This window comes from Platichthys flesus, chromosome 1, assembly GCF_949316205.1.
Source record: "Platichthys flesus chromosome 1, fPlaFle2.1, whole genome shotgun sequence".
NCBI lineage: Eukaryota > Metazoa > Chordata > Actinopteri > Pleuronectiformes > Pleuronectidae > Platichthys > Platichthys flesus.
Window position 1 is genome coordinate 23,475,157 of NC_084945.1, and position 27,059 is coordinate 23,502,215.

Consider the following 27,059-nt stretch of genomic DNA (forward strand, 5'->3'; position numbering starts at 1 on the left):
CTTTGCATGTCTGTGCATGTCTTTGGGATGAATAAATGCATCTTAATCTTAACAGTGTGAACAGCAGTGTGTCCAGAAACTGCTGTTGGGTGAAGGAGGTCGACAAGTGTGAACCCTGCAAAGTGGATGAGAGCTTTCATTCATAACTGACAAGTTTTGTTTTTAGGCGTTTAATGAAAGTAGTGATAAGAAAAAGAAAGTACATGACACAAAGATGTAACAGCCCTCAAAAAGCCCTACCAGTGTAATTTTGTGAATAGCTGCCATTCTAAAAATAAGCCTGCTTCATTTGTCCTTATGAACTTGACATTGTGGTGATAAGTTTTCACACAAATTCACAGCTGACCAGAAAAGAGGAAGTTGGTTTGATTGTTTTTTTCACTAAATGGAGCTGAATCTCACATGTTAAAGATGTTTAATAATTAGGTTTCCCTAAATATAACAAGCTTTAATCCCTGAAGAGGAACCTGGGTCGAGATGTGTTTTTGGTGCTTGGAGTGTGAACCTCAAATTCGTATTCTTATACAGTAATTAAATCTTCCAAGGTATCTGCTGCCACTTCTAATTTTCAGTGTCAGTGGCTATTCATTCTAAAAGACCAGCAGAGCAGGAAGAGGACATTCTAATGCAAATATAAAGAATTCAAAACAATAGCCCTGAGGTATATTCAAAAAAATACAAATATAAATTCTGTATAATACCATATCTTCAGTGAAATGCTACAAACGCATTCCGTTTGTGATTATTAAAAAGAGAAAATCTGTTAAATTGAAAGACGTAGACATGGAGATCAACTGTGGGGCTCAGGACAGGCAGATTTAGTCTAAGCTTTGTTTCAGTTCCCCGGGTCAGCACCAGACTCCACATGCAATTTAAAGGAGGAAACAGGAACTGAGTCTCTGCTGCTGTGTCAGGAGGTCAGAGGTCACAGACAGACCCACAGTGGTCAGCATTTTGTAAACATAATCACATAGTCACAGAGCCCTTATCAAAACACCACAAAGAACAGGAAACCTTTCCCCTTTCAAAAACAAGGTGTCGCACGCAACATGCAGCAACACAGTAAGAGGACAATCACAGAGCACAAGCATAGATCTGTGTTTCACATGAGCCCCCTCACCGTCTCGTGAAGTCGTAAAAAGCGTATAATTGTAAATTGTTTTGGTCATATACTTATTTACACAATTGTATCTAGGTGTAACGAGAAGAAAGAGGGTATTCTGTTATGCTCGGTGCAGGGGAATGACAAATTTACATCCAAAGGGCGAGAGGTAGCGGATTCCAACTTCCTGGAACACCAGTTTAGGGATGCCAATGTCACAGAGGTAGACTCTGCTGTCCGTCTCAGCTAAAGGAAGAGGAAGACCTAAAGAGAGAGTCCACTTCGCCTCGACAGACTGATGTTGCTCGCCGACAGGAGGGTCGATGCTCAGGACCGGAGCCCGGTTCTGGTTGGCCCATTCAGCTGCTGATTGGTACCAGGACTTTTCTTTCAGCAGTGGCTTCTCGTGACAGTCCAGGCAGTTGATGAGCAGGTCGACTGGGCTAGCAGGAAGTTCTGAGACACAGCGTAAAGAGAGGGGGAAATAGAACAAAAACAAATGGTGAACACAGTGTTTCAAAGTGCCTCACAAAACCACAAAAGAATGTATTTTTGGTCTAAGTTAGTCTTTTCTATCTAATTACACACATCATAAGAGGCTGAAGTCTAAAAGTATGTAATGTCCAAACCATATTGATAATAAGAAATCATAAATCACTATCAGCTTTTCTCACATTTTCTTAATATCACTAAAGATGTTACAAACATGCTTCCAAATTTTTTTAGCTATTTTGTATTTTGCTTTGTTTTTTGAGTCAAAAAGCTGTTACTCCACTAGAGGGCAACATTTGCCTGTGCTAGTCTGTTCCAACAGGACAAAATTAATTCATTCTGTCTCAGTTTCTAAGACAAACTTGGTTCTTTCTATCTGTGTCACTGATTCCTGAGTAGACAAGGATTTCATAATCTAAGTGTCCTCTGTTGCGTGTTGCACCTTTAATGCTTGCAACTTGCTGGCCACTGGTCCTGCTGTAGAGGTTGACCTCACTGGTTACCGCCTCCTGGATCTTGACAAAATTGGGCAGGAAAAGAATGACCTCCACTCCGTGGTTGGCCAAGTGTCTGCCACAGCTGATGCCCTGGGCTCCCTGGAGGTGGGGCCCACACAGGAGAACCACAGTGGGCCGCTGGTGGACGTTTTTTGGGGTGAGTCTGGGGACATTTTAGAGAATCCATACATGCTCAGCCACAAGAGGACAAGTAAAGGCAACAACAAATGCACAACACTACATAATCTGTATCAAATTAGACATAGAACCTTTCTATCGGTATTTCTTGTTTTAGCCACCTTCTAACCAAACACAAATAGAGAGTCTCTAATTTAACTCATGGTATAGATTTGAAACCTTTCATTGGCTGCCAAAACAATCTCCTGTCCGAATTTACTGCTCTTGGTTGGAATAATGAGTCTTTGTTATTAGAGGTAAAACATATTTTCAGGTTATCACAGGGAAAAGAGAGGTCAGATAAAAAAAGAAAATGTTGCTCCCTAAAACCTATCAGGGCTACATCAGACAGTCGTGGGAAATAATAAACTTCTAGTTAAAATTAAAAAGCAGTTGATATAATGAAGATTGATCAGGAATTAGTTTTAGATTGGTTCACAGTGATTCAAATAGACACTTGTCTGACTGCCCGTGATATATTCAACAAGGAGCCATGCAACGTCAGAGACTAAACTAGTTGTAATGCAGAACCTTGCTGTAACTGCCAGGCCAGTTGGAGATCTTCCTAATATCCTACTGTTTTGTTATTCTAACCCTAACCCTAACATTTTCTTTTACAAATTACTAAGATTATCATCTTAACACGTGAACCTTTGCTATAAAAGGTGCGTCCTACCAGAAAGTTCTTCAAAGAGATTATGGGCAATTTAGTAATGAAGATGGCACTTTGCTAAAGCTCATAAACTATGGTCACCGTCTTATTCACCATCAGTTTTAGAACATCCCATTAGACATGAATAACTGCACATACTGTATGAGCAAGACTTTTTTGGACGCCTGATTTGAGGATTGAGTGTCTGTAGACTTAACAGGGGAAATACAAATAGAGGAACAACATTATGGTGTCTCTGATCCTAGCATTACAATATAAAGTTAAACCTGATCTGAACTCCTGGTAGATCCAGAGAGTAAACTTGAGACTCGTAAGTATTACAGTGGTAAACTGGAGAAAAGGGATGTGAGGAAAACGAACCAGTTTGTCATATGAGCCCCTGAACTGAGGCTCTTTGATCTGAAAAGGAGACTCCACTGCTCATAAAGGTGCAGATCAACAACACCACAGGTAGCATGGGAGTCGTCAGTCTGTGAGGGCGTTCTCGACCTGACCGGTCACATTACTGCCTCTATAAACCCTGGGGGGGGGGGGGGGGGGGGGGTCAAGGTTTACATCACCTAACGCATGTAGAAACATGGTAGTAAAGCAGATTGCCATGTAAACTGGAAAACATTACATGACAACAATCAGTTGGACAGACAAGCTCTTATGATTGCATAGCTTCTCAGGGATTTTGGCGCACTGTTGAAAATTCTTCTTCTTCTACTTCTTCTTTTACTAATAACAGTAGCTCTGTAGCTAATATTGTAGATTTCGAGAATAAAGTTGTAATATTCCAAATAAGTTCAAAACGTCCAAGGAGAAAGTTGTAATGTTACAATACAAGTTATAAATTTACAATAATTAACTTGTAATGTTATGAGCTAAAAGTTATAAATATATGAGAATAAAGCCATAAGCTACAAGTCATTTTAGAAGGTGTATATCAAAAGATCTGCCTCTCGCCTTATACTTCAGTGTAGGTTTTACAAGTAGTGATCCATTGGCACAACAGCACCACACTATCATGGAGTATCAGGACTTTGAATAGATTGTGTAAGAAACTGTGTCTATTCCAAGTAAAAAGAAACAATGATTTTGGATACAGAAGAGGAAAGTCTGTCGAGCACAAGTTCTCCTTTTTGCTTATTTGCTAAAGATTTTTTTTTCTTTATTCTCGTAATATTATGACATTTCTCATTAAATTAAACTGGACTCTCGTAATATTCTGACTTCATTCTTGAAATATTACAGAGCAATATTAGAAATCTCTGAGTTTTTTTTTCCTTTTTTTGCTATGGCCCTTATCCTCTGTCGTTCTCCACAGCCATACCACTTTCCAGATGGGTACTCCTTACCTGTTGGGTCCACCCAGCAATGTGAGAGCCATCTGACTGGAGCAGACACCAATCATCTCCAGCCTTCGCTCAAGAGTGAGGCCCCAACGCTCTGCAGTAGCTAGTAAATGCTGATGAAATTCATAGGTCACACTGGGAACCACCAGGCCTGAGTCTGCAGAGGGAAAACATGGGGTCAGACAGAGAATAAGGTGTCTTTACTTTGTGTAATTTCAGATGTTAGCAGAACACATGTGAGACAGTGGGGTGTAGTGGTTACTAAAAATCACGCTGCAAAACATCTGCCCAAATGAGGTGTGGATAATTAAGAAAGACAAGAGGCACAGACAGAGAGTTTCACCATGACTAATTAATTAGTCATCAACAATCCTCAGTAGCTATCAATGTCACGTCACAGTACATGCCAAAACCAGGCAGCTGAGCTTTGCCTTGCTTATTGGTAAATGTAGTCCACTTCTGACTTTCTGCATAACTGCACAGTATTACTGACATCATGACACAGTGGCAAGTAGGTCGGTACAGTCCTGGTTAAAATTATTGGCAGCCATGGATTTCATGTCCACGATTCAACAAAACTTGAATTATACAAACACATAAAATGTTCCGAAGAGAATCTCTTTGAAGTTTGCAGGACTTCTTTTTGCAATGACTTGCTCCTCAAAGGATTTCATATTTGTGTTAGGAGTTACTGTCCATCCTTTCCTTCATAACCATTCCTTTAAATTTACTCGCTCCATAGATCAGTCCTTTATCATCTATGAGCAATCGAAAATGCTGGACTAGACTTCTCACTAGGTCAAACAGGTGGTCCCATATCACAACAGTTCTCACTCTTACAGATCAATCTCTGCACCTTGGAATCCCTGCATATCTAACAGATCTACTCCACCCTCAGTCATCTGCTAGCTCTCTCAGATCTGACAATCAATAACTGTTAAATATCCCAGGCACTCGTCTCAAGACTTGTGTTGACAGGGCTTTTGAGACAAAAGAACCAAAGTTGTGGAATGTCCTACCGACATCTTTCAGGTTTGCTGATTTGATGTATTCATTCAAAAACTAGTTAAAATCGTACCTGTTTAAACAGGCATTGAAGTGATTTATTTGTTTCTCTATGCACTTTACTGGACTCCTTTATATGGGTGTGTGTGCGTGTTTAATAAATGTTTACATTTGTATGGTGGAACTATGGTGTGCTAAGGATCCTAGACCTTTTTCTCAAATCTAGTTTTCTGATACTGGGTACACATTTCCCCTTCTAATGCATAGGTTACTTTCTGATTTCATCATTCATCTGATTAAGTCAAAGCCCTACAGCATGAGTTTGCACCATGTTCTACTATGGGCAGGGTTCTCCTTTTCTTAAGGGCTTCATTTGAGATCTATTAGATTTTCTATAAGAATATGGCTTATCTATGGAATTCTTCTTTTGCAAAGACAAGTCTGGCCTTTTTGTGTGTTTGTCCTTGGCCGATGAAGCATTTCTTATTATAGTGTGTCATATGGTTCAGGATGAAACCACCAAACCCAATTGCTCCAGGTCTGCCTGAAGCTCTTGTGCGGTGTGTTTTACACAACGTGTGCCAGCTTTAACAGACAGCTCTCATTGAGTTTCTTCTTAGAACCTCACCCAAGAACATTAACAGTGCTATGATTATCATATGTCTTGATAACATTACAAACTGTTGAAGCAAGGATTACAAGATCTTTGGTGATTGTTTTAGCCAGTTTCCTGTTGAACAGGAAACCTGCATCCAAATAACATCTCTGATGCGCTCAAGTCTTTGCTAATGTGAAAAAGAAATAAGAAACAACCAGTTCCTTTTTTAACAGGATAACCATCATCCATTGATTAACTCAGGTGATACAAACAGTGACAAAAGTACAGGTGAATTAATTTGTTCTGTTTTGTTTGTGAAATTAATTTAAATTTATACATGAGATTCCAATAATTGTGTGTCCTATGTTATTCAAATCCAAAAAGCATGTATTTATAAATATAGTTAGTTAAGATTCAGAGTGGCAATACGTTGGATCAGTGGTGTAAATAAATACCGACAGGGCAATGTAATATTTGCATAAATTCCATACTCTCGCTCTGAAACACAGAAAGGCAGAGGAGCAGGCATTGAATTCAGGGGAAAGGTTTGAATTAAAAAGCTGAATAATATTCATACACATATTTCTATTCTCATATTGTTACATTCACTACAATGGCCCGACAGATTCCAGAAACACACTTGCATGCTGGTCTGCATTTCTAAACTAAAAGGGCACTCAGTAGAGTGCATACCTTCGCCGAGGCCCATGCAACATTCCCCAAGATCCAGATTTTGATTTGGATCTGAAGCATATTGCACAAATCATATGTATCTATCTTCACCGGTGTAGCTTGAAACACAATAGCTTGACTAGAAGTAAAACCCATAACCTGACCTAAGAGATGAGGACAAATGTTTGACTAAAGATAAGAACGCTCCTAGGTTCTAAGGGGCTGGCAGTTATGTGGAAGTAACACAGATCCTCATGTGAGGAATCCATTCCTCAGGGAAAAGCCCTTCCTCCTCCTCATGACCTGATCTTGTTCCCATCACGGAAGATTCTCCATTTCTTCTCCTGTTTGTCACTGCTGTCTGCCGCAACAAAGGGAAGATTGGCAGCCTTTACAAAACATGACAAACATAAGTCAGCTTGAGTGAGACGCCTATTCCCCACCGGGGCCTGAGTTCACACGCACCATCACATGCTTTCTGACCATTCTCCGACCCCTAGCTCTGAGACAGGGCTGAACTGGGCTGGACCCCCCACACTGGCTGCCGTCTCAGTCAAAACACGCATGCAGCGGGTTAGCGTGACAGGAAACGGGGACAAACATCATATACATACGAACACCTGCACCTGTATCCCAACGGTTCATGGTGAGAGATTGGGGAGGACAAAACATGGGGGAGGTATGGAGGTGAGCGTGAGAAATTATGGGTTCAACTCAGTTTCTGAAAATAGAATGTTGACTCATCCGCCAATGATAAACAAAAACAAACTTTCTAACTAACCATTGTAATTCTTGAACTGTCTAATTTTAGTTGGGACATGTCACCCGACCTTTTGTCAGCTCATTTTCACATGTAGTAATTTATAAAGCATCTAAAAGGAACGCACAACTTTTTTCAATTTGTCATTTATAGAGCATGTGAAGGATTTACACTCCAACAAAAATATTAGTTTTGGGATCAATTTGGACATTATCTTATATCTTGTTGAATACAGTATATTCGTACAGATAATGTTGTAAGCAGGTGAGATATAATGAATTTTTACAACAACATTGATGAAAACAAATTACATTACTACTCACTTCCAACATTTGACCCCTCATTTTCCAAGATTAGATCTCTGAGTTCACCTCATCTTTTGTCTTCATCTTTCTTTCAAGGAAAATGCTTAAACCCCTTTGTTAGTAAGTAACCTAACCTTTGTCAGAATTGTTCTCTTTTGTGTAGCTGTTGTATTGTTCTATTACATAATGACAATTCAGCCTTTTTAACACAGCGCAAACTAAAGTGTGCGTAAACTCTTAAAGAGCCATGTGCTAATCTCTGGCTTGTATATCGCCTGTGGCACATTAAAGGGGTAATGAAAGTCAAGCTGGGGGTACTGCGCGGCTCAGGATCCCTTTGATAAATAAAGCTACTGGGAGGCAGTTAAGTCCTTAATGGCTTCCAACAGATCTCTGGCCTGGTAGCTAACAACTTAGAGGCCTCTTTGGCATGCACAAATTCATACTGACACACATACCCATGCTAACAAACACCTCATCCTACATCACACTCACGACACGGCAAGGTACAAACGAATATCCACCCACCAAACTTTTTACAGTGGCATGCAAACCGGACAGAGTGACACGCACACACACACACGCCCTCACAAGATATATAAAACACAGAGACTTATGCCGTGCCTTATTAAAATTCTGGCTTATATAAAGGTTGGCCCATCGGCCCTCCCACTATTCGTTTATTGATACCGCACAAAGAACTGTTAATATGTTTGAGGGAGCAACAGAAGTTTGGTACATGCCAATCCTCATGTGAGGTGTAAGCACAGTGAAGTTAACTGCCTCTTGTCATGCAAACGATTGCCTTGACTGCTTCGCTCAGAGGAAGTGGGTGTTGCACTAGTATGCACTAATTGCTTTTCAAGCATCCCACCAGGTGCACCTCTTAATAACCATCTCGCTGAAGTCTGCCGCTACAAGAACAAACCACTTTCCGCACACACTCACGCCATCTCTTCCCTTCTGACAGTCTCACACATGCAATGATTTACACGCACACACACCCACTCACGATGTGGTGTGAAAACAACCTCAAGAGTCAACTGACTAAGCCGGGTAGCTTCGAGTATGCATCTAAAATAAACTGAGCTGGAAGCAATCCTTCAAGCATGACAAGGAAACCGACGGGACTGAAAGCAATACATGCTGGCTGGATGCAGGCCATGTGTGACTAAGAGTCGCGCCAGGGTAGGGAGAGTGAGACGAGGAGCTTCCATTCCTCTCTGCTGCACCGCAGGAGCTGCAGAGGGAGCAAGATGGGACACCGAAGCACTAGGGCATAGAAAATGAGCTCAATGCGGTGACCTGTCAGATACCTGAGCTGGTCATAGTTGGTAATCTCATTGTTGTGGCTTTCTGCACAAATCACTTATCAATTAAACTAGGTGGCAATATTGACAATTTGTGTGTTCAGCCACAGTGAGTACCACTGCTGACGTCCAAACAACCTATGACTGCTAGAAAAGTCTTACAAAGATTTTACAAACCGCAAAATCTCTTTAGCAGGTGCATCAGTTCACGGGCTATTGACTGGGAGGAAACCAAGAATCTTGCACATAGATGATGACTTTTACTCCATTTTATACTGATTCCTTCATTAGGGTAAAGAGTACTGCAATTACAAAAATGAATTTGTGTCTAGTATTGAGACATTGGAAATAAGAATTGTTTTTTCTTTTTCTTCCACAGGAAAGACAGCTTTGTAAGCGAGGCCTCCATCAAGGTTTAAGGATCAGAAGTGAAAAACAGAAACTTGAAATGCATCCCTTTCCCATGTCTCCTGTGGTCCTTATGTCTCTAAATCCCCAGTACTGGCCATCTCTTGAACTGGTCAAGATCGGTTGAAATGGTTTATGAGGATACAATTTTTTAAGTTTGCGTTCTGCAAAGCGATAAAGCCTAAAAAAAACTTGGAAGACCAGCTGACAGTTGGCATGTTTGCGAGATTTGTCCTGCGGCCCGGCTTGTTAGCATTGTAGATTGCACATCTGGAATCAATCCCCCCACAGGAGAGCGAGACAATAACAGAACTAAACTTACACAGATTGCAACCTACACAATAAACAATAGTCTATAGAAACAGGCCTGTCAAACTTCCAATATGCCTGTGCGTTATGGCAACCCAAACATACAGTCAGGCTCTTTGTTTTCATTTCTATATTCTTGTGTGGTGGATTTATCCGTTGACTGGCAAAGATTCAAGGTCATGAGCGCTGCAGTTTGTTCCTGTTTTGGAGGTGCTGTTTATGTAAGGCCGTACAGCGGCATGCTAATTACAGAGTGCAGAGGATGGGGATTATGATGACAGCCCTGGGAAGCAGATCTGCCCGCATGGTAAGAAAAGGAGGCTCTGCTTGGCAGCTGTCTGATGATTGGTTGACTGCAACCCCCCCCCCCGCTGAGCTACGCTGTGTTACCGCAAGGCTGTCTGCGATGTAAATCCTTGAAACATCATAAGTACAGCAACCTGCCACTAACCTACTATAGATTCTAGCTAGATTTCCATCGACTGTCATCCTTGACCTAGTCTTCACCTGCTTTCCGACATGCACTGAAGTTCACACAATTTCCAAAGTTCTCTGCAAGGGCTGTATGTGACAATGCACAGGTCCTGAGACATAGCTTCGACGAGAGGGTTGATGGGAGGGGGTGGGATGTATCTGTTGCATAATTTCAAAGTGTAGCCTGCTATTGTGAGCGGTTCCAGGATTACCAACCCTATCTTTAAGTGTGCAACAATGTCCTTTTGTGGCAAACTCTAGCTGAGTGTTAAATAAAAAAAAACTTGTGATTCACCGACTGTTGCTTTGCTTCCATAAAAGCTGTCAGCACCATATCAAAGACTTGCATGTAAATGTGCGTGTGTGTTTGTGTGTGTGTGTGTGTGCCTCGGTGGGAATGCATCTTGCTCTCACCAGTACAGTACTCTTTACCCCCATGCTGGGGCACTGTTATCTGTCGGTATATGACAGGCTTCACCTCCAGGACATTCTCATCATGGCGATAGGATGGCGAATGCTGGTGGACCTGTGTGCCTTGAGGCTGCGTCCTGCTGCCATGGCTACCAGTCCCATTGACCTGGGAGAAGAAAGCGGCTTTGTTGAACAAGGCCAAATTTCCCTCGAAGTCAAAGTCAGCTTCCAGATCCTCATCGGTCCCACCTCCGAAGCACTCGTCATCCTTTGACCTAGTCAACCCAGACGTGCTTCCATTTCTTGCACTGTTCTTCTTGGGTGTGGCCTGTGTCACCCCTCTAGTTTTGGACGAGCCTGTAGAGGCTGGAGAACACAAAGATTAATTTCACAAGAGCTGAAAGTTTCTGTACGTAAGGTGCAAAAACACATATCGTAACTTCTTAATTTTGGTGACTGATCATGTAAAATATTTCACTTATTGTGGACCTTGTATTATCTCCTTACAGATTAATTTGTCATAATCTAGAAAATGGGATATTCCTACTGACATTATTTTATATTTAGTCATTTTTACTACATTTTATAAATAGTTACTAGACAACATGGTGACCTAGAAATTCTAATAAAACAGAGAAAATAATGAACAGTCCATAGAATCATGAAATCAGTTTAGTCAAGGTTTACCAGCAGCTGAAAAACATACCTTCAACTTATTGAGGATTTGGTTTATAAATAGATATGAAGGATAATATAATTAAAGAAGTAATGGAAAAGTAAGAACTGTTCTTAAATAACTGTTGATTAACAAACCCTCAAATCTTTAGAGATGGATACAACCACATTCAAGTGTGTTATTAATCGTATATCAAATTTTTCTATATCGCTAATAGAAGATTTAGATATAAACCAGAGTACAAGATGTGACAACACACAAAGAGCTTATTTATTTAGATCAAGCAATAATATATAGAATGTAAAAGGACAGTGAAAAGGAGGGAAAGTGTTCCCATTGAAAATGTTTTCACTCCAAATTTAATTAAAAAATATATATTTGCACTACAGTTTGAGAAACATAATCATACAGTACCTCCAGCTATATAAATACTGAATTATTAAAAGATAATCTTAGTATGAGTCTCTGGGACAAAGTTATATAAACTGAGGGTCCAAGACAGAGTGGGAAACTACTAAGATTATCCACCCCTCAAGCCCAAAATGCATGGATTACCCAGAAATCCTCTCATCTCTCAGCTCCGCTCACATCCTAATCACCAATGAGCATTGAGCTGTCACACTTTACATTGTGGCATTATGAACGCTGTATTCCATACACAGAAAGTTCCTGCACTCAGTACCAGCCGTCTACAATTGTGACGGGATGCTCGCAACTGCTTTTTATCTCTTGGAACTCTGACTGGCAACTCCTCTCACAGTTAGTTACTATAACCTGCTGAGAACCAAACGCAGCTGAAACACTAAACATAAATTGGCCGCCCGAGCAGCGCTGAATAAAGTTTACATACATGTAGTAGGCACAAACAGAAATTAAAATGAACCATGAATGAAGATAGAAAAAAAAACAAAAACCGGAAAAACCTGGCCTTCAACCCCAATCATCCTGAGCTCTCACGCTAACCTGGAGACAGAGAGGCACAGTCACACGCTACTGTCACTGTGACAGCTAAGGTGCTTTGGACTCTCACGCAAAACAGTGGGAGGCTCAGTCATAGTACACAACCACTAGACAGCTATGAGTCTATTTGAGACCTGACTCAACACCACAACACGGCCGTACAACCACCACTCAGAGACACAAGACATGATTTTGTTATATTTTTCCTAGCTTCATTCAGCAGTTGAGCTGGTGTGTCAACAAGACATTAAGTAATATTAATGAGCCTTATTTCCCTCTGTCACAGACAATAGTTCTACTGAATATAATTGATTTGATTTTGTAATTTCACTTCATTATGATTAAACGAAAATAATAAATATTGTAAAATCTGGTTCAACAAATCAGGGAGCTACGTGGTGGATTAGTGTGTGAACTCAGCTGTGTGAACAGGGATAAGACAACATACCTATAACCACAAGGGAGCTATGTCTTTATTAACAGGAAAGTGATTCGCTATGATTGAAAAATCTGAATGAACTGGGCAGTACTCCAAGACAAACAAGCTAATGAAAATACACCAGGAACTTCACTGATTTTAGTTTACACAGAGTAACCTGGAGTGAGTAATTCTGTGAGGCCACAAACTAGGGCATCTAAACAGGATGGGAATATTTCACCTGATATAAAAGGTGATGGTAAAATTCCCCCATGATCACATGCAAAGCTCTCAGAGTAATTTATTAAGAACACCATGCTAACGCTGGGTAGGGCCTCAATTTGTTTTATGTCCTGGATTCCACAAGATGCTGGAACTGTTCCTCTGAGATTCGGCTCTATGTTCACACGACTGCACGGTATCGTCTCTGCAGATTTATCAGCTTCATGTGCACGCTGCCAAACTCCTGTTCTACTTCACACAGGTGTTGTACTGGTGGGTCCTCGGAAAGTCCCAGTTCCAATGTTAAGAAGTTGTTCTGACTTTGGTGTGTCCATGAATATAGATGCTACAAAAAACACGTGTTGTTTTTATGTTTGTAATTGAGTTACATTACACAATGACACCTATTTCCAATAACTGCATAATAATGAAGTCCGAAGAAAGAAGGATCAGCAGTGACGGACATGTTTCTAAATCATAGCTCATATCAGTCGTCTGTATTGGCTAAAAAGGGGTTGTGAGAAATGGTTATAAAGTTCAATTTAAAAGCTACGATTTAGAGCTAATTGTCAAATTATGTTTATATGTATACAACTGGTGACGTCAGTAATTGTTCAGACTAGAGATGGTGTTCATGGGAATTTTTTTCAGTCAGTTGACAATGGATTCTGGTCTGGTGACTGGGGAGACCATCTGAGGTCACTGAACTGAAGATTCAGTTCATGAAACCAGTTAAAGATGACATTTGCTTTGTGACTTGGAGCACTACCATGCTGGAAGTAGCAATTAGAGGGTTCTAAACCTTGGCCACAACGGGCAGCACCTGGTCAACAGTAATATCAGATCACTCCACATACAGAGGTATAATACTGGGTATGGGAACAGTGTCTTCCAAAATGCCCTTCTATAGAAATCTGGCAGAATCTGGATGCCTCTGCATTATTTACAAGATCAGCCCTTTTCTGAATTCCCATTCTACTCTCCCAGAAAGATCAGTGCAGATATTCAGAAACCATTTCTGGAATCCGTGATCTTGTATAAGCAATGGGCCACCCTGTTTTCCCTTCATTGTGGCCGAGGGGTAGTTGGTGGGGGGAGGTGGGACCTTCTTGGAAGCATGGCATTGCGTGTGAATGGACCAGCCCTGCCCAAGCCACTCAGCACTCTGCCCCTGTGCAATTTGGGCATTAGCTCCCAGGCCACCAGCCTGCAAGCAGGAGATTAAAATAAAAACTGCAAAGGTAAACATTGCTTCCACAATTGATATCGCTTTTGGCCTTCTGAGCTCACTGGGACGACATGGCTTCCTGTCGGGGGGGATAAGGGGGGGGCAGGGGGTTTCCTGTACTGAGCAAGAGCGAGGGAGGCAGTGGAGATGGGGGGAGTGGGAGAGAGAGAGAGGGAGGACAGGAGGGTACTAAGACACGAAAGCCAGGCTTTGCATAACCTTCTCTTTAGGAGCAGACACAGAGAGGGCGGAGGGAATGTTTATTGATCTTAGTCACACACATATTGTAAAGAGGAACTTTGGTACAGGCCTTTAGCACGCTATGGGAATCTCTGGGGGAGTCACGGCAAGACAGTGCTTGGTCCCTTGCTCAAGCTTCTCAATATGAACTAGTGGTCACAGGAAAGAACAACAGACCGTGTTAGACGAGCCTTACTGACATGATGAAATATGCAGACTCAGTTCGGAACATATTTCTTTTAATAGCGGAGTTTTTTTTCTTGTAAGATAAAACCAAAAACATGTGGTTTCCTATTGTGCAAGTTTCAGCTTCCATGCACAGGAAAAGGCACTGAGGCAGAGGTCATTTTTACAACCAGGCTGAAGACTATTATACAGTGTCCATTAGCCAAGTCTATTGGCCTCTGACTTTACCATTGTTCAGCTATCCGCGGTGTGAAAGTGAATAGACTTTAACTGATTCCTGCAAAGGCCACAGAGCTGTCCGAGCAGACTTCCTGCTGACTGGATGTTGATGAGCGGAAATGCCGCTTTTAACCCTTATCTAATCAGCAAGGTTGAGTGACATTCTCCTTTTTACAGCTTCATGTGCGAGTTAAGACAGGAGAGTGCAGAGGTGCTTGACCTCTGTGAACTCATCTCATCACTGATTCTCAATGATCTTATTCAGTTGCTATTTGTCATCATGTTTTCATCAAATCACATTTCGGGTAAAGGGGCTCATTCATTTAAAGTGACCCTTACCCTAAAATGGTTTTAAAATTTGAGTAAAAAATAAAATAAAAAGCAAAACTATATCTGTTCAGGTGCAGAGCCCAAATTATCAAAAGTATTTATAAGAAAGAGAATATGAAGTATGTGAGGTACAGTTACAATTACAGTTAGAGATGAATGAAAATGTCTCTCAGCTGCAAAAGATTAAGATTTGTCACATTCACTAAAAAATGTAAGACACCAGACCAGACACCTTTGTATGACCAACACCATAATCAATGGCATCACATGTAATATATGATTATTCATATAATATATATACGCATATATATGGACAGTTTTATATAAAATATATGTTTTTAGTTATGATATATTAGTAATATTTAAGTTATTTCATCTGTTCTCTGAAAGAAGACACTGATATTGATTGATACGATTGATATTGACATATATTTTTCTTGAGAATGTCTGGCTTACCACCAAGTCTGGGGTTCCACTGAATTTCTTACTTACGGAATATGTAACATGTTTTTATGTGACACAGTCTTATATTTATTTATTTTATATGACCACTACTTAGTTTTAAACCATCTAAACTTTGTTGCCTGCCTTTCTTTTTCTTTCATCCTGCCAATTGTTAATTATCTTGTTATCTCTCTTTGCCTTTTTACCTTGCTGTCAAAGCACTTCATAAACTCAGTTTTTTTAACTTGCTGGATGAATAAAGTTCAATATACTATTATTACTGGGCATACGTCTAAGAGCCATTTACACCGCTCTTGCTTAAAATAACATAAGCCTAATTCATTAAGAAAAGTTTTATTGTCTGAAACGTTCTTTTGGCGGCAGCACAGTACTGTGGTTTGATGCAGTGTAAACTTTTTGTGGTATAAAAAACATTGCACATTTTTACTTCAGAAAAATCTTTAAAAGTTTTGTTGAGTGACTTCTGTTATCTACCTTTATGCTTTGTGCCTTGTGGTGCATATGTACTTTGACAACAATCTGGGGATTAGAATGGAGTTTTGTAATATGTCACACTTTCGAGTCATACTTCCTTAAAATGGCAGAACAATAACTATTTTCTGCTCTTTAACAGAGGAGTACTGTATGACCATTGCTGTGGTCAATGAACTCAACATGAAAATATGAAATCTACAACCACAGCCTTGCTCTGTGATATGACACTAAGGAAATGCAGCTTCACAATGAACAAGCATGATCCTTAAATAAACCGGACTTTCCCTACTTACAAATATCATGTGTTCATATTTCGTGACAATTGTAAAATGTTGAGTCAGTCTTCCTCTTTTCCACTGCACAATCATAGTGTGTTTTTGAAGCTTGATTAGCACTTGCCATGTAGAGCGTAAAGGTCTTGGACTTCAGTAAAGAACATGAGGTATCTGCTGCAGATGCACATAGCCAACTTAACTCATTGTTGAGAGAGCACAGTTTACATGGCTAAATGAACCGGTAGTTGTAAATCAGGTTCCAGATATTCCTTGTTGTATTCATGCTTGTGGAGCAGTACAGTTATGCCTGTCTTAAATTAAATTGATTATAATTCAGTGTTCTCACTTCTTTAAGCAGAAAAAAATGACACATTGACGTTGTACTGTTTTCAACTCATGACGAATACTCATACAACATTCTAAAACATCACATGTTATTAGGTATTATAATTAACAATAAGTCATAATCAACCATTATGACAGTTGTGACTCTAAACACTGTAAATACTTTTCAGTGAGGGGTGAATAAACCTGAGGCCAGCCGTCTACCTACCTCTGTGTAGGATGGTGATTGGAGGAATGTCGGAGTGAGTGCTGCTGCTTGTCACAGGAGGGCGAGTGGTTCTGTTACTTTGGCCACGCTGACCTGCTGATGTGAGGCTTTGTCCTCTTGCAGCCCCCTGACCAGAACTGGGCTTGTTGACTGAATTCTGGATATCTAGGAACTTCAGCTCCTTGATATCCATGGAACTAGAAAACAAACAATTTGCTAATCTTTTGCAGAAATAGTGAATCAGATTTTACATGTATCAAAGTAACCCATATTCACAAATCACAATTTGCCTAATAGGGCTTAACAAAGCGTGAAATCCTCTGCCCTTAAACCATGATTAGAATGATTAAAAAAACAAAAACACCTCAGAGAGAGTCCCAAGTGAAGGATCCCTCTCCCAGGATGGACAGAAGTTATAAAAAAAAAACTATATTTACAACACTCATGAGAAAAGACAGTTTCCTCTGCATAAATGGAGGCTGTATCAATGTTTATAGTATTTATACAAAGCAAAAATGTATGCCTAAAATTGTTTATTTTTAAATTATTTAATTCTGATATGAATAACATACAAATTACAGCAGGCAAGAGCTCCACATATTTTTGCTGGGTTTTCTCATAGGTATAATGGCCTGTCTCACATGGGAAATACTGAAGCTTTGCACACCTGGATCCAACTTCCCACCAAATGTCACTCAGAACTACAAAGTACGAGGCTGAGGGGAATTTCAAGGCCTCTGGCTTTTTATAGGAACTGTTAGAGGAAAAGTTAAAAACAAATATCCACTAGCAGCGACGTCTTAAAACACTGCTGGGGGGATAAAAACAAAACTAGTGAAAGTGGCTGTGTTGGATGAAAACATTTGATGAAAACTTTCTACTTTCTTACCTGAACGTGACCTCAGCGACAGGACACTTGGTGCCATTATGATAAGGCTGTTTGAGGGAGATGGTCTGGCTGGCGTGATTGACAGATGACACTTCTCCCTGATAAACCCCCAACGTCAGCCCACAGTTTATAGACACAACGCTCCCCAACCAGTCGGTGGCCATTCTGCTCACTGTGATCCTGTGATTTAAAAGACACAAACAAGACTAATTACAATTTAATGTATCCATGTTATGTCAAAAGCTATACATATGTTTAACAACTGCTTTAGGTATATTTCAGCTATGATTGTAGTTATTAGGGCTGGGAACTAAAACAATATTAACAATTATCTCTATATAATTTTCATTATTTTCATTCAAGTCCAATATATATCAATACAATGCTTAAGCATTACGTAGCACAGTGAGGAGGTCTAAAACATAACTGATCTACCTATGATTGGTAAAATACTGTTTGCTCTATATCAAGGCTTTATCATAAATTAAAGAACAGTTTAAATGCACAACATTCGATTAGGAGCCAAAATCCTAAATACAAAATAATATGACCCTTTTATTGTGATAATTATCGATATCACAAAATATGAAAATTAATATCTTGTTATAGGTCTTGTACATATTGCTCAGCCCGAGTAGCTTCCCTGGTTGACAACATGGATTTAAATGGTTCTGGCAACTTCTACACATTACTCAGGCTTATTGAGGCAATTTCGACTCATATTCATCTGTGAATACTTGTAGACCAAAAAATAAATACAAGTTGGTGAGAGGTTGGGGTTGTTTGAGGAGGATTTGAGAAGAGAAGAGTATGTCTGTGTTCATTTCCACAGCTAAGAGCATCTCTCCTCCCTGGCGTGAAGCTGAAAACCAAACTCTGTGCCAGGTCACTGTTGCTAAGACGTGTTTACAATGAATGTGGCGTTCTGCTACACTCGGTGAGTTGTCCTTATACAACACGTGTTTTTTTTCAGACTGTTGCGTGAGGTCCACGTTTCTCCCATCGGTGGATAGAAGAAACATAATGAATTAAAAAGGAGTTATTTCATTAGGAGAGGAGTCAATGTTATAAACGGTTGGCGTATTAAAATTGGATCATTTGATTGTAGGGTATTCGCTTATGTTTCCAACGCGAGCCTAATGGAAATACAAGCTAAAGCTAACTTGGCTAATAGCTAGGTTAGAGATGACTGTGTTTGTATTGTTGTATCATTATTATTTGTTTATGCGAGTGGTTGACTTCAATTGTAAAGTGTATAAGGCCAGCGGTTCAGAAACGAGTGGTAAATATCAAAGGTTAGCTTTACAACCAGTAAGCAGTGTTGTTAGCTTAACAGCTAACGCTAGCTTCGCTCCTGTCCGGCCGGTTTGTTTCGATTTGATCTCAGCGGAGAGTTGTGAGTTTGGTCAGAGAGTCTGCTCCACAGCCCCAACACACAACCGGAGTATACTAATCGATAATGGATAGAAATACCTTGTCGATAAGTCAGTAGCGAGGTGTCAAGAAGGCCAAAGCTGCAGCTCTTATTGTCTGGGCAGCTTTCCGGGTTGCTGCGTGACGTCAGTTCCCTCATCTCCCACGTGGGTTTGTTGTGATTTTGTTCCCCTCTGAGGTTTAAGTCACTTCATGTGGATCATTGTGACCTGGTCCTCTTTGTGGTTTGGTGAGAAGCAGATCAATGACTGCAGTGCACGGGGATGTTGTTTGTTTTTTAAATTAAGCAAAGAATACAATGAGGAGGATTAATTCAAACATTTGTTTTACTTTATTTGTATGGCTGATTAAAGAATGCTCCATCCTTACATCATAGACAATCATCAATACATTAGAGAGAGAAATACAAAAATGTGTTGCATACTAATATATTCCAAACATCACTGGAACTCTTTTGGTATTCTCATAAATCATGTAGATGCACAGAAAAACACTTTCACCTCAAATATATACAAACACTGGGCACAAAAAATAGTTATTTTCCAAAAATACGAAAGAACTTGATATACACACAAAATCACATTCTGGGATACAAATATATCTTCAGTGTCTTACGTCGACATTATAATGGAATTAAAAAGTAGCTTACAAGTATAAATGGTGTCATAAGGTGATATTTGTTCTCAATAGAAAAAAATATGTTGCAATGATAATGCCTACCAATTAAACCATATACTGTCTGTCCCAAAGTTGAACAAGACAACTTCTGAATGGAAGCAGATTAGTGGACAACACAACAGATGAACCAAGGATCTCCTTATACTTCACTGAGAAGAATCTGCCTCGTGCAGGAATATCTCTTCAACTTAAATCATAGCAGAGATATGTTCACAAAAACCCAGACACCTCTGACACTCCGCAACAGACACATGTCACTTATATGCTTCAATGCCACACACTCTGAACATCAAATCTGGAATCAAGCCTTCTACATTCAGAGAGAGATTATTCTTCCTCCACTGACTCTTAATCTGACTGTGACCTGCTGAGTCACGTATTGTACGTGGCGATGAGCTTCAATGCTCGTTCCTTGCTCGCATCGTGGCTTTCAGGTGGCAGCGTTTGTGCTTCATTGTGAGACCGTATTCAGGTGTCATGTCTAGCTTCTCGCCCGGGATCGGGAGGAAGTGCAGCTTCTGAATGATGATCGCCAAGAAGAGGTAGACTTCATTCCGTGCGATGACCTCGCCAATGCAGCGCCGCTTTCCCATGCCGAAGGCCATCACCTTCTCGCCATCAAGCTTGTTGACCTCGGAGCCGTCGGCGCTCAGGAAGCGATCTGGGTTGAAGGAAGATGGATCTTTCCACAGCTCTCTGAAAATTGCAGCGGATGAAGGAAAATACATTAAAGAAAGGTGTATGCATGCCCCCAAAGAATGATGAATTAGAGGTTTGTTTTCTTGATTCAGTCAGGACAAGTGGGGAAATTAATGAAGGCTACTATGTATCTTCTGTTACATCTACTAATAGGATGCCCTTGAGCAAGACTTGTAACCTTCCACAGCTTTAGCATCTCACTCTATCTCTGTCTCTCTATCAGCAACGTTCATCATATTTGAATAAAACAAATTTAATGTAACTTTTAGTACTTACGGATCATGGTTGATCTGCCACTGATTGATGAAGACACATGTGTCTTTGGGAATAAAGTAGCCATTCAGAGATGTGTCTTTAGTGGTGCTGAAAAAGAAAACAAAGCGTATTGTGTATTTACAAGTTTGAACTGTGTATGTTATCGTACTGGGGAACACCATGTATTTGTGTCTTTCCTTTGTGGTTCCATGATAGCATGTCATTAATATATCACTTGTGGTAGAATCAATCATCTAAAAGAGATGAACCTCACCAGTGTGGGATGGTGAAGGGCAGGAATGAAGAGTGGCGAAGGATCTCCAGGATAAAGGCTTCCAGGAAAGGCAGATTGGGTTTATCAGAGAGAAGAGGCATGCGATCCAGACCCACTTTGTCCTCTGAAAAGTAAAAAATCCATTGAATACAATTCAGGATGAGGACAGAGGCTTCATCTATCTTGTAATCGGTTGCACCCTTGAATCAAGCAAGATTGAAAATCCAAGTATCTTGCCTAAAACAAAACTACTTACCTATTTCTTGATAAAGTCTCTCCTGTATCTCTGGGTGCGCCACAAGGTACATGACCGACCATGACAGGGCAGTAGAGACGGTATCGAATCCTAGATAGAGAAACATAACCTCTGTTAGGACTTTTTCATTCATTTTTGCAGAGGTCACTTGTGATCACATCATTAAACATATATGGCTTACCAGCTCCAAACAGGTCGTTGACAATTCCTACAATCTTCTCGTCTGACATCTGGACATTCGAGTTCTCATCCAGCTTCCTGTCCTCACAGTGATCAATAAGGGAGTCTGTGATGTCTCGGATGTTGTCCTGAAAGAATGGTTGGACAATCTCAATAAAGCTTGAGACACATTGAGTGAAAAATATATGATTTCATGAATGTTACAAGGAGTGGTGTACCTTATCAAAAGTGGTGTAGTGCTCGGTGACGATCTTTTGCACGAACTCGGTGAAGCGGCCATTAATGCGCAAAAAGTTCTTCATTGCTGCGCTGGGCAGGTACTGAAGGATGGGGATGAAGTCTGCAGGGTTTCCACTGCCCACCACCCGGCCAAACTCATCACTGAGGGTCACCAAGCCGACCAGCTCCTGATCGTCGTGGTCGTAGCGTCGGCCAAAGCACATTCCGCAGATCACGTTGGCCACAGACACAACAATGTGGCGGAATGGGTCAAAGCTGCCATCGGCCTTCATGACAGTGTTGAGCTGTTTGATGAGATACTCCCCCTCTTTGCAGATGTGTTCCTCCAGAACACAGGAGTATTCTGGAGTTGTCCCCTCCAGGTTGGAGAAGGAGCGGAGGGCACTGTAGGCCAGCTTTCTGCGGGCACGCCAGACGCCGGCCTGGTCCGTGCTGAAGGCAAGACTCTTGCCGGCATTGATGAAGCGGAAGCTGTACAGGTCGGGTCTGCCTGCAAAGTCGTCCCCTTGCTTGATGAGCGCCTGTCGAACCGTTTCGCTGCCGCTCAGCACCACCACAGGACGCATGCCGATCTGGATCTGGAAGACGTGGCCGTATCGCTTGCTCATGTCAGTGAGGCTCAGGTAAGGTTTGCTGCCCAATCCAAGCACATTGCCAATGATAGGCAGGGGCTTCGGCCCAGGAAGCCGAAGGAGCCCTTCAGGAATCTCAGTTTGGAAAAACTTAAGAATCAGGTAGACCAGACACATCGTTGTCATGGCCACCAAACTCTCAGATACAGACACAGATCCAATGAACGGTAGCATCATTAGCATCATAATGACGACTTTTTTTTCTGCCTTCAACACAATCTGGAAATGAAAAAGGTGGGGCATTAGAGTAGTGCAGGCAGGGAGGAGAAAAGGTGTTGTGCAACATGTTGACTATATGCACCGTGAAGTTTAAAGTTACTAGAGACTCTGTCACCAACCATTTGCTTATTATTAACCTGACTCCATGAGCTTGCATGCACCACTTCTCTAAAGGTGACGGTCCATGCAAAGTGATTACGTTTATGACCACGACAAAATGATGCACGGAGAACCAATGAAAACAAAACAACATTTAAAAATAACGAGTAAATTCAAAGCTGCAACTGCAAAGAATAATCTCCTATTCAGACACGTTTCTCTTGCAGAGCTTAGCTCAGCACTCCTGCTCCTTTCTCTGACATTATGACTCTGCAGTCCGTCTTCATTTCTGCGCGTAATGAGCTTACCTCGGTGAAGCGGTCAGTGAGGAGCGATGACGTGATCCCCAAAAAGTGGTTTGCAGAAAAATAGAAAGAGTTCAGTTGAGTTATTGTCTGAGCTTACTCTCTTAATGTTTCAAAACAGAGAATGGGCTCTGGCTTTATAGTGCGCTCCACAGCTTCATTGGCTGCTGCCCATGACGTAATCTCTCTCCTTCTTTCTGTCTCTCTCTCTCCCTCTCTTGTCATGAATGAAGTTTAGTGCAGGGGAAAAGTGTAGGTGTGAGTGTGTGTATGTGTGCGTGTGTGTCTGTGTGGCGTGTGTGTACGTGCGTGAGGGAGTGCTAGAATAGTTTGAAACTACCGTCTCGCGCACAATTTGTACATTTCCCAGTTGTTAAGGCAAAGTTTGAAACCATCAGGACTCAATAGCTCTGCGGTGTATATGTGTCATTTTTATGGACAGATAAGACGTTATAACCATAAAGGGCAAATATAACCTCGACCACTATAAAACCGTTTGAAATCGGCGATAGAACTGTTTAATTTGATGCTCCGGCGGCACTCGTGCCGTCTGTGTTTTACGCCATGTTTGGACTATAAGATAAAATGTGGCTTACATATTATTTTAATTATGCGCTGTCCATATTAAAACTAGCGCTTTAACCGAGGCAGGAATCTCCTTTCAGCCAACTTTCTCATATATAATCAAATTGGCAGACCAATGTGTGTATTGCAAATAGTTTTTTTCCCATAATAATGATTAATGATCTTTTATTGATGTATAAATAAATGCAAAGGAGATTTCTTTAGTGCAATGCAACGAATCAATGCTAAACACGCGGCATGGTTTTTAAATAGTAAACAGTAACATGGATATTTTGTCTTAAAAGGAAATTAATGTCAATATCAGGGAACATATGTATTCATTTAGTGCAGTTTAAGACGAGAAATAGGGAGATGATTCAAAATAGTTTCATAAAAAAATTCACGCACAACTTATATTTATAACTTTATATAGCTTTAACCACTTTAAGAGTCTTTGGGGTTTTACTTTCTGACCTCAGTTACACAACGTTCGTCCTCATGCCAGGTTTGGTGTGAAAATGTGAGATTTTGACAACCTGCCACACGCAGCAGCCACCCGGACAACTCAGTCCTTATAAATCAGTCAAATGCCATTGCGTGCTTGTACCTGTTGGTTCTCCGCTGGAGTTAAAGATTGACCAGTTGCGTGAGAGCGCAGTGATCAAACCCTCACCTCCCCTTTGAGGAGGATGCTGGGGAGGGTGGGGGTGATCAGGCTACACTGCTGGAGATAAAGGGTAGATGAGTTCATTACTATTCCTCCGTTTTGTCTTTTTTTTTTTTTTTACCCTTTTGAACCTTTTAGACCGACAGATCAGTTTCTGAGTTTCAACCGCACTTCCTCACATAGAAGTGAAATGTGTGCCATTGCTCTGGTTTTATTCGTGGGGCTTAACATTTCTGATCGAAAAGAAAAGAAAGGTTTCGATTTTCTGCAGAAAATCAGCATCACAATAAAAGTATATGACAATTCGATTTAAAATATTGAAATGGTGGCGGCATTGACTTTTCAAACTCCTACATACATCTCACATCTGTCAAACCACTGTGTTGTGGAGACTTCACTACACATGGGACACAGTCGCTCCCAGTTGGATTGTGCAATAGTATCTGTGGTCTGTTTCAGATTGTGGGGACGAGCAGGAAAAGAGTGATGGCTTTAAAAACAGGATTACGCACCACACTGGCCAAGTTTCCACCATCACTGCTGTCAAAATGCGCTACTGTTCGGGTTATGGTGATAGTAGCTTTGACCCCAAATATATATTCGAGTAAAATACAATATTAGCGTAAGCCTGCTTCTGTAATTTGCACTGCTTTTTTTTTGGGGGGGGGGGGCATTTGTCCAGTTTCACCAGGTTTCAGCTGCAAATTAAAAACATGACAACGTTTCTTTGTAGGCTTTTCAACAACTATAAGAATGTTATTTGTATATGTTTATCCTTCTTAAAACTTGTCTCATCTTTGCTAGATGACTGGTTAATGTTTTCTCTTCAGATAAGATCGGAGATGCTTCAGGTAAAGTTGAGAGATTTTTTATTTTACTTTTAAAAATGTTGACACTTGTGATACTGGGTTTTTATTGGACTTGAACACTGACGGAAGATCGCAGCCATATGATAATTGAATACAATGGAGCAGACAGCATGCCACTCGACACTAGTCAATGTCAATATCTTAAAAAAATGATATTTATTCGTTAACAGTTGATGTAAATTTATATCTATGACAAAATGTCACAGTTCTTTTACAATAAAACGAATAAAGCATGGTCTACTGTTTGTCAGATAGATTGTGGTAATGGGGGCAAAATGCGCGGGAGTTAATGTATAAATACATTAAAATTTACATATGAGCTTTAAAAAATTTCCAGCAGGTTTGGTGGGACTCCAAACCTGCTTGAATTGTACATTTTATTTTCATGATGTAGAATTTGAGGGAGCCACAAATTTCCTTGTGTCTCCTTAAATTATAAAAACTGTCCCTCACAGCCTGAATCAGAAAATACATCCAATACACTCTGGTGACTGGCGAATGTAAACAAATGAACAAGATTTATTTTCAATAAATACAAATATAAGATTATATATGTCCAAGATAGATGTTTGCATTAGGACTTTTGATTTTTTAAGATCCAATAACAGCAGCCAGTTAGATAGAGGAGTAGTTCTAAAATTGATCAATAATAAGTTCTTCTTTTTTGTTACAATTTTCATCTTTAGGGTTAAAGGATGTTGGCACAGTAGTGGTTATCATTAACGTTGCTGGACTTAAAATAAAATTTGAAGACCAAATTCAAAAACAAAGCTACTGTAGAAATGCGTAAAAGGCACATACTGTAGCGCCAGACGCGTCTTTTACCACAGCTCAACAATGTACCAGAAAAGAGAGAAGCTGTGCAGCCAAGATAAGTTTCATAACAAAAAAGTCCGACAGGTTACGTTTTGGTTGCTCATTTATTATGCGTAATCCGCACTGATCCTGTCGCACTGTGTGTGGACTCTCCGGGGACTCTCGACGTGCGCCGCGGCGCTGCGCCTCTGGTGCTGCAGGTTGCGTGAGAAGCGGAGCTTCAGTCAGAGGGGAGGGTCTCGGTCTTCTGGACAATCCTAAATCTGCTTGGTCAAGTCACGCGAAGGCAGCCGCCTCTGGAAAAGACACAAGGGTCTTAAACTCCCAGAACAAAGAGCGCAGGACGCGAGAGTCCCTTTCCCCCACCGCTTGGGCACGAAGGTGCACATATTTGCTCGCTATAGCTTCTGTAAATGCGAGGATCTTGGGGCTTTGGAGTCATGCAATCTGCCACTCAGGCTTCATTCTTTGCAGTCATGCAACACGGTGGGGCCAGACTGAGCAGCCACACATGCGAGAACCCACCAATCGAAAAACAAGTTACAAAACTGGAAGTTATAAAACAAGGTGAACCAGTCACCCTGACTCTCACGCACCACCGTCCCACAGTGGAACATGAGGGTGGAGAGGGTGTAGAGGGTCATTAATTAACATTGTTTTAATACAAGACTATTTTACGTTTTTAATACAACTTCTCAGGGCAGTGGCAACAATGACCCATGGCCTCACCTTCTCTCTATGTAAAACATCCATTATACATATATGTTGAGAATCCCATTATGGGAAACAAAGCCCAGCTCTTTATCCAATCTGTTTAACAGGCTATCAGATATATGATAAAGTAGTCTGTAGCTCAGAGAACTTGGGTCAAATTATGATTACTGTGAATTAAAAAATATTGTTTCTCCTGTTAGTACATATGTCATGTTTCTCCATCAGTGATATAATACATTGTTGTTCATACATAGATTACTGGTTAGATGGATACATGGGAAGTGTCTTTGTATTCTATATGACATCCTATTGTTCTTGTGGTTCAGTGAGGGCAAACCCATGTTGCAGATATATGAATGAACTGAGCATTACAGTATACAGAACAAGTGCATTGTATTGAACCTGGATAAACTGGAAACCTAGAGCATCATGTTTAAATAAACACCGGCTACTGTATTCAGCAAAAGGATTGTGAGTCACATTGCTCAGTTTG

The 27,059-nt window shown here is 40.7% G+C and overlaps 2 protein-coding genes across 2 annotated transcripts; both read right to left on the reverse strand.

The window, feature by feature from the left end:
* Positions 1–154: 154 nt before the first annotated feature.
* On the reverse strand, positions 155–19,237 carry LOC133954862 (enhancer of mRNA-decapping protein 3-like). Its single transcript, XM_062389397.1, has 7 exons — positions 19,139–19,237; positions 17,666–17,845; positions 16,777–16,973; positions 10,534–10,896; positions 4,282–4,435; positions 2,037–2,254; positions 155–1,558 (listed from the first exon to the last, which is right to left on the reverse strand). Exons 2-7 carry the CDS (start codon positions 17,827–17,829, stop codon positions 1,224–1,226), a joined length of 1,431 nt encoding a protein of 476 aa, XP_062245381.1. The 5' UTR covers positions 17,830–17,845; positions 19,139–19,237; the 3' UTR covers positions 155–1,223.
* Positions 19,238–19,411: 174 nt separating this feature from the next.
* Positions 19,412–23,067, reverse strand: LOC133954868 (cytochrome P450 1A1). The gene is made up of 7 exons (XM_062389410.1): positions 22,940–23,067; positions 21,660–22,532; positions 21,443–21,569; positions 21,262–21,351; positions 21,006–21,129; positions 20,753–20,839; positions 19,412–20,473 (listed from the first exon to the last, which is right to left on the reverse strand). Exons 2-7 carry the CDS (start codon positions 22,497–22,499, stop codon positions 20,176–20,178), a joined length of 1,566 nt encoding a protein of 521 aa, XP_062245394.1. The 5' UTR covers positions 22,500–22,532; positions 22,940–23,067; the 3' UTR covers positions 19,412–20,175.
* Positions 23,068–27,059: the final 3,992 nt, after the last annotated feature.

What these genes read in the sequence shown, in the direction of transcription:
- LOC133954862 (XM_062389397.1), bottom strand. Translation starts at nt 17,829, where the DNA reads ATGGCCACCGACTGGTTGGGGAGCGTTGTGTCTATAAACTGTGGGCTG. An exon ending in TTGCTGGGTGGACCCAACAG is followed by an intron (nt 2,255 to 4,281) that starts GTAAGGAGTACC and finishes AAATGTCCCCAG; the next exon opens with ACTCACCCCAAAAAACGTCC. An exon ending in GCAAGTTGCAAGCATTAAAG is followed by an intron (nt 1,559 to 2,036) that starts GTGCAACACGCA and finishes GCTGTGTCTCAG; the next exon opens with AACTTCCTGCTAGCCCAGTC.
- LOC133954868 (XM_062389410.1), bottom strand. Translation starts at nt 22,499, where the DNA reads ATGATGCTAATGATGCTACCGTTCATTGGATCTGTGTCTGTATCTGAG. An exon ending in CAACGACCTGTTTGGAGCTG is followed by an intron (nt 21,352 to 21,442) that starts GTAAGCCATATA and finishes TTCTCTATCTAG; the next exon opens with GATTCGATACCGTCTCTACT. An exon ending in GAGACTTTATCAAGAAATAG is followed by an intron (nt 21,130 to 21,261) that starts GTAAGTAGTTTT and finishes TTTACTTTTCAG; the next exon opens with AGGACAAAGTGGGTCTGGAT.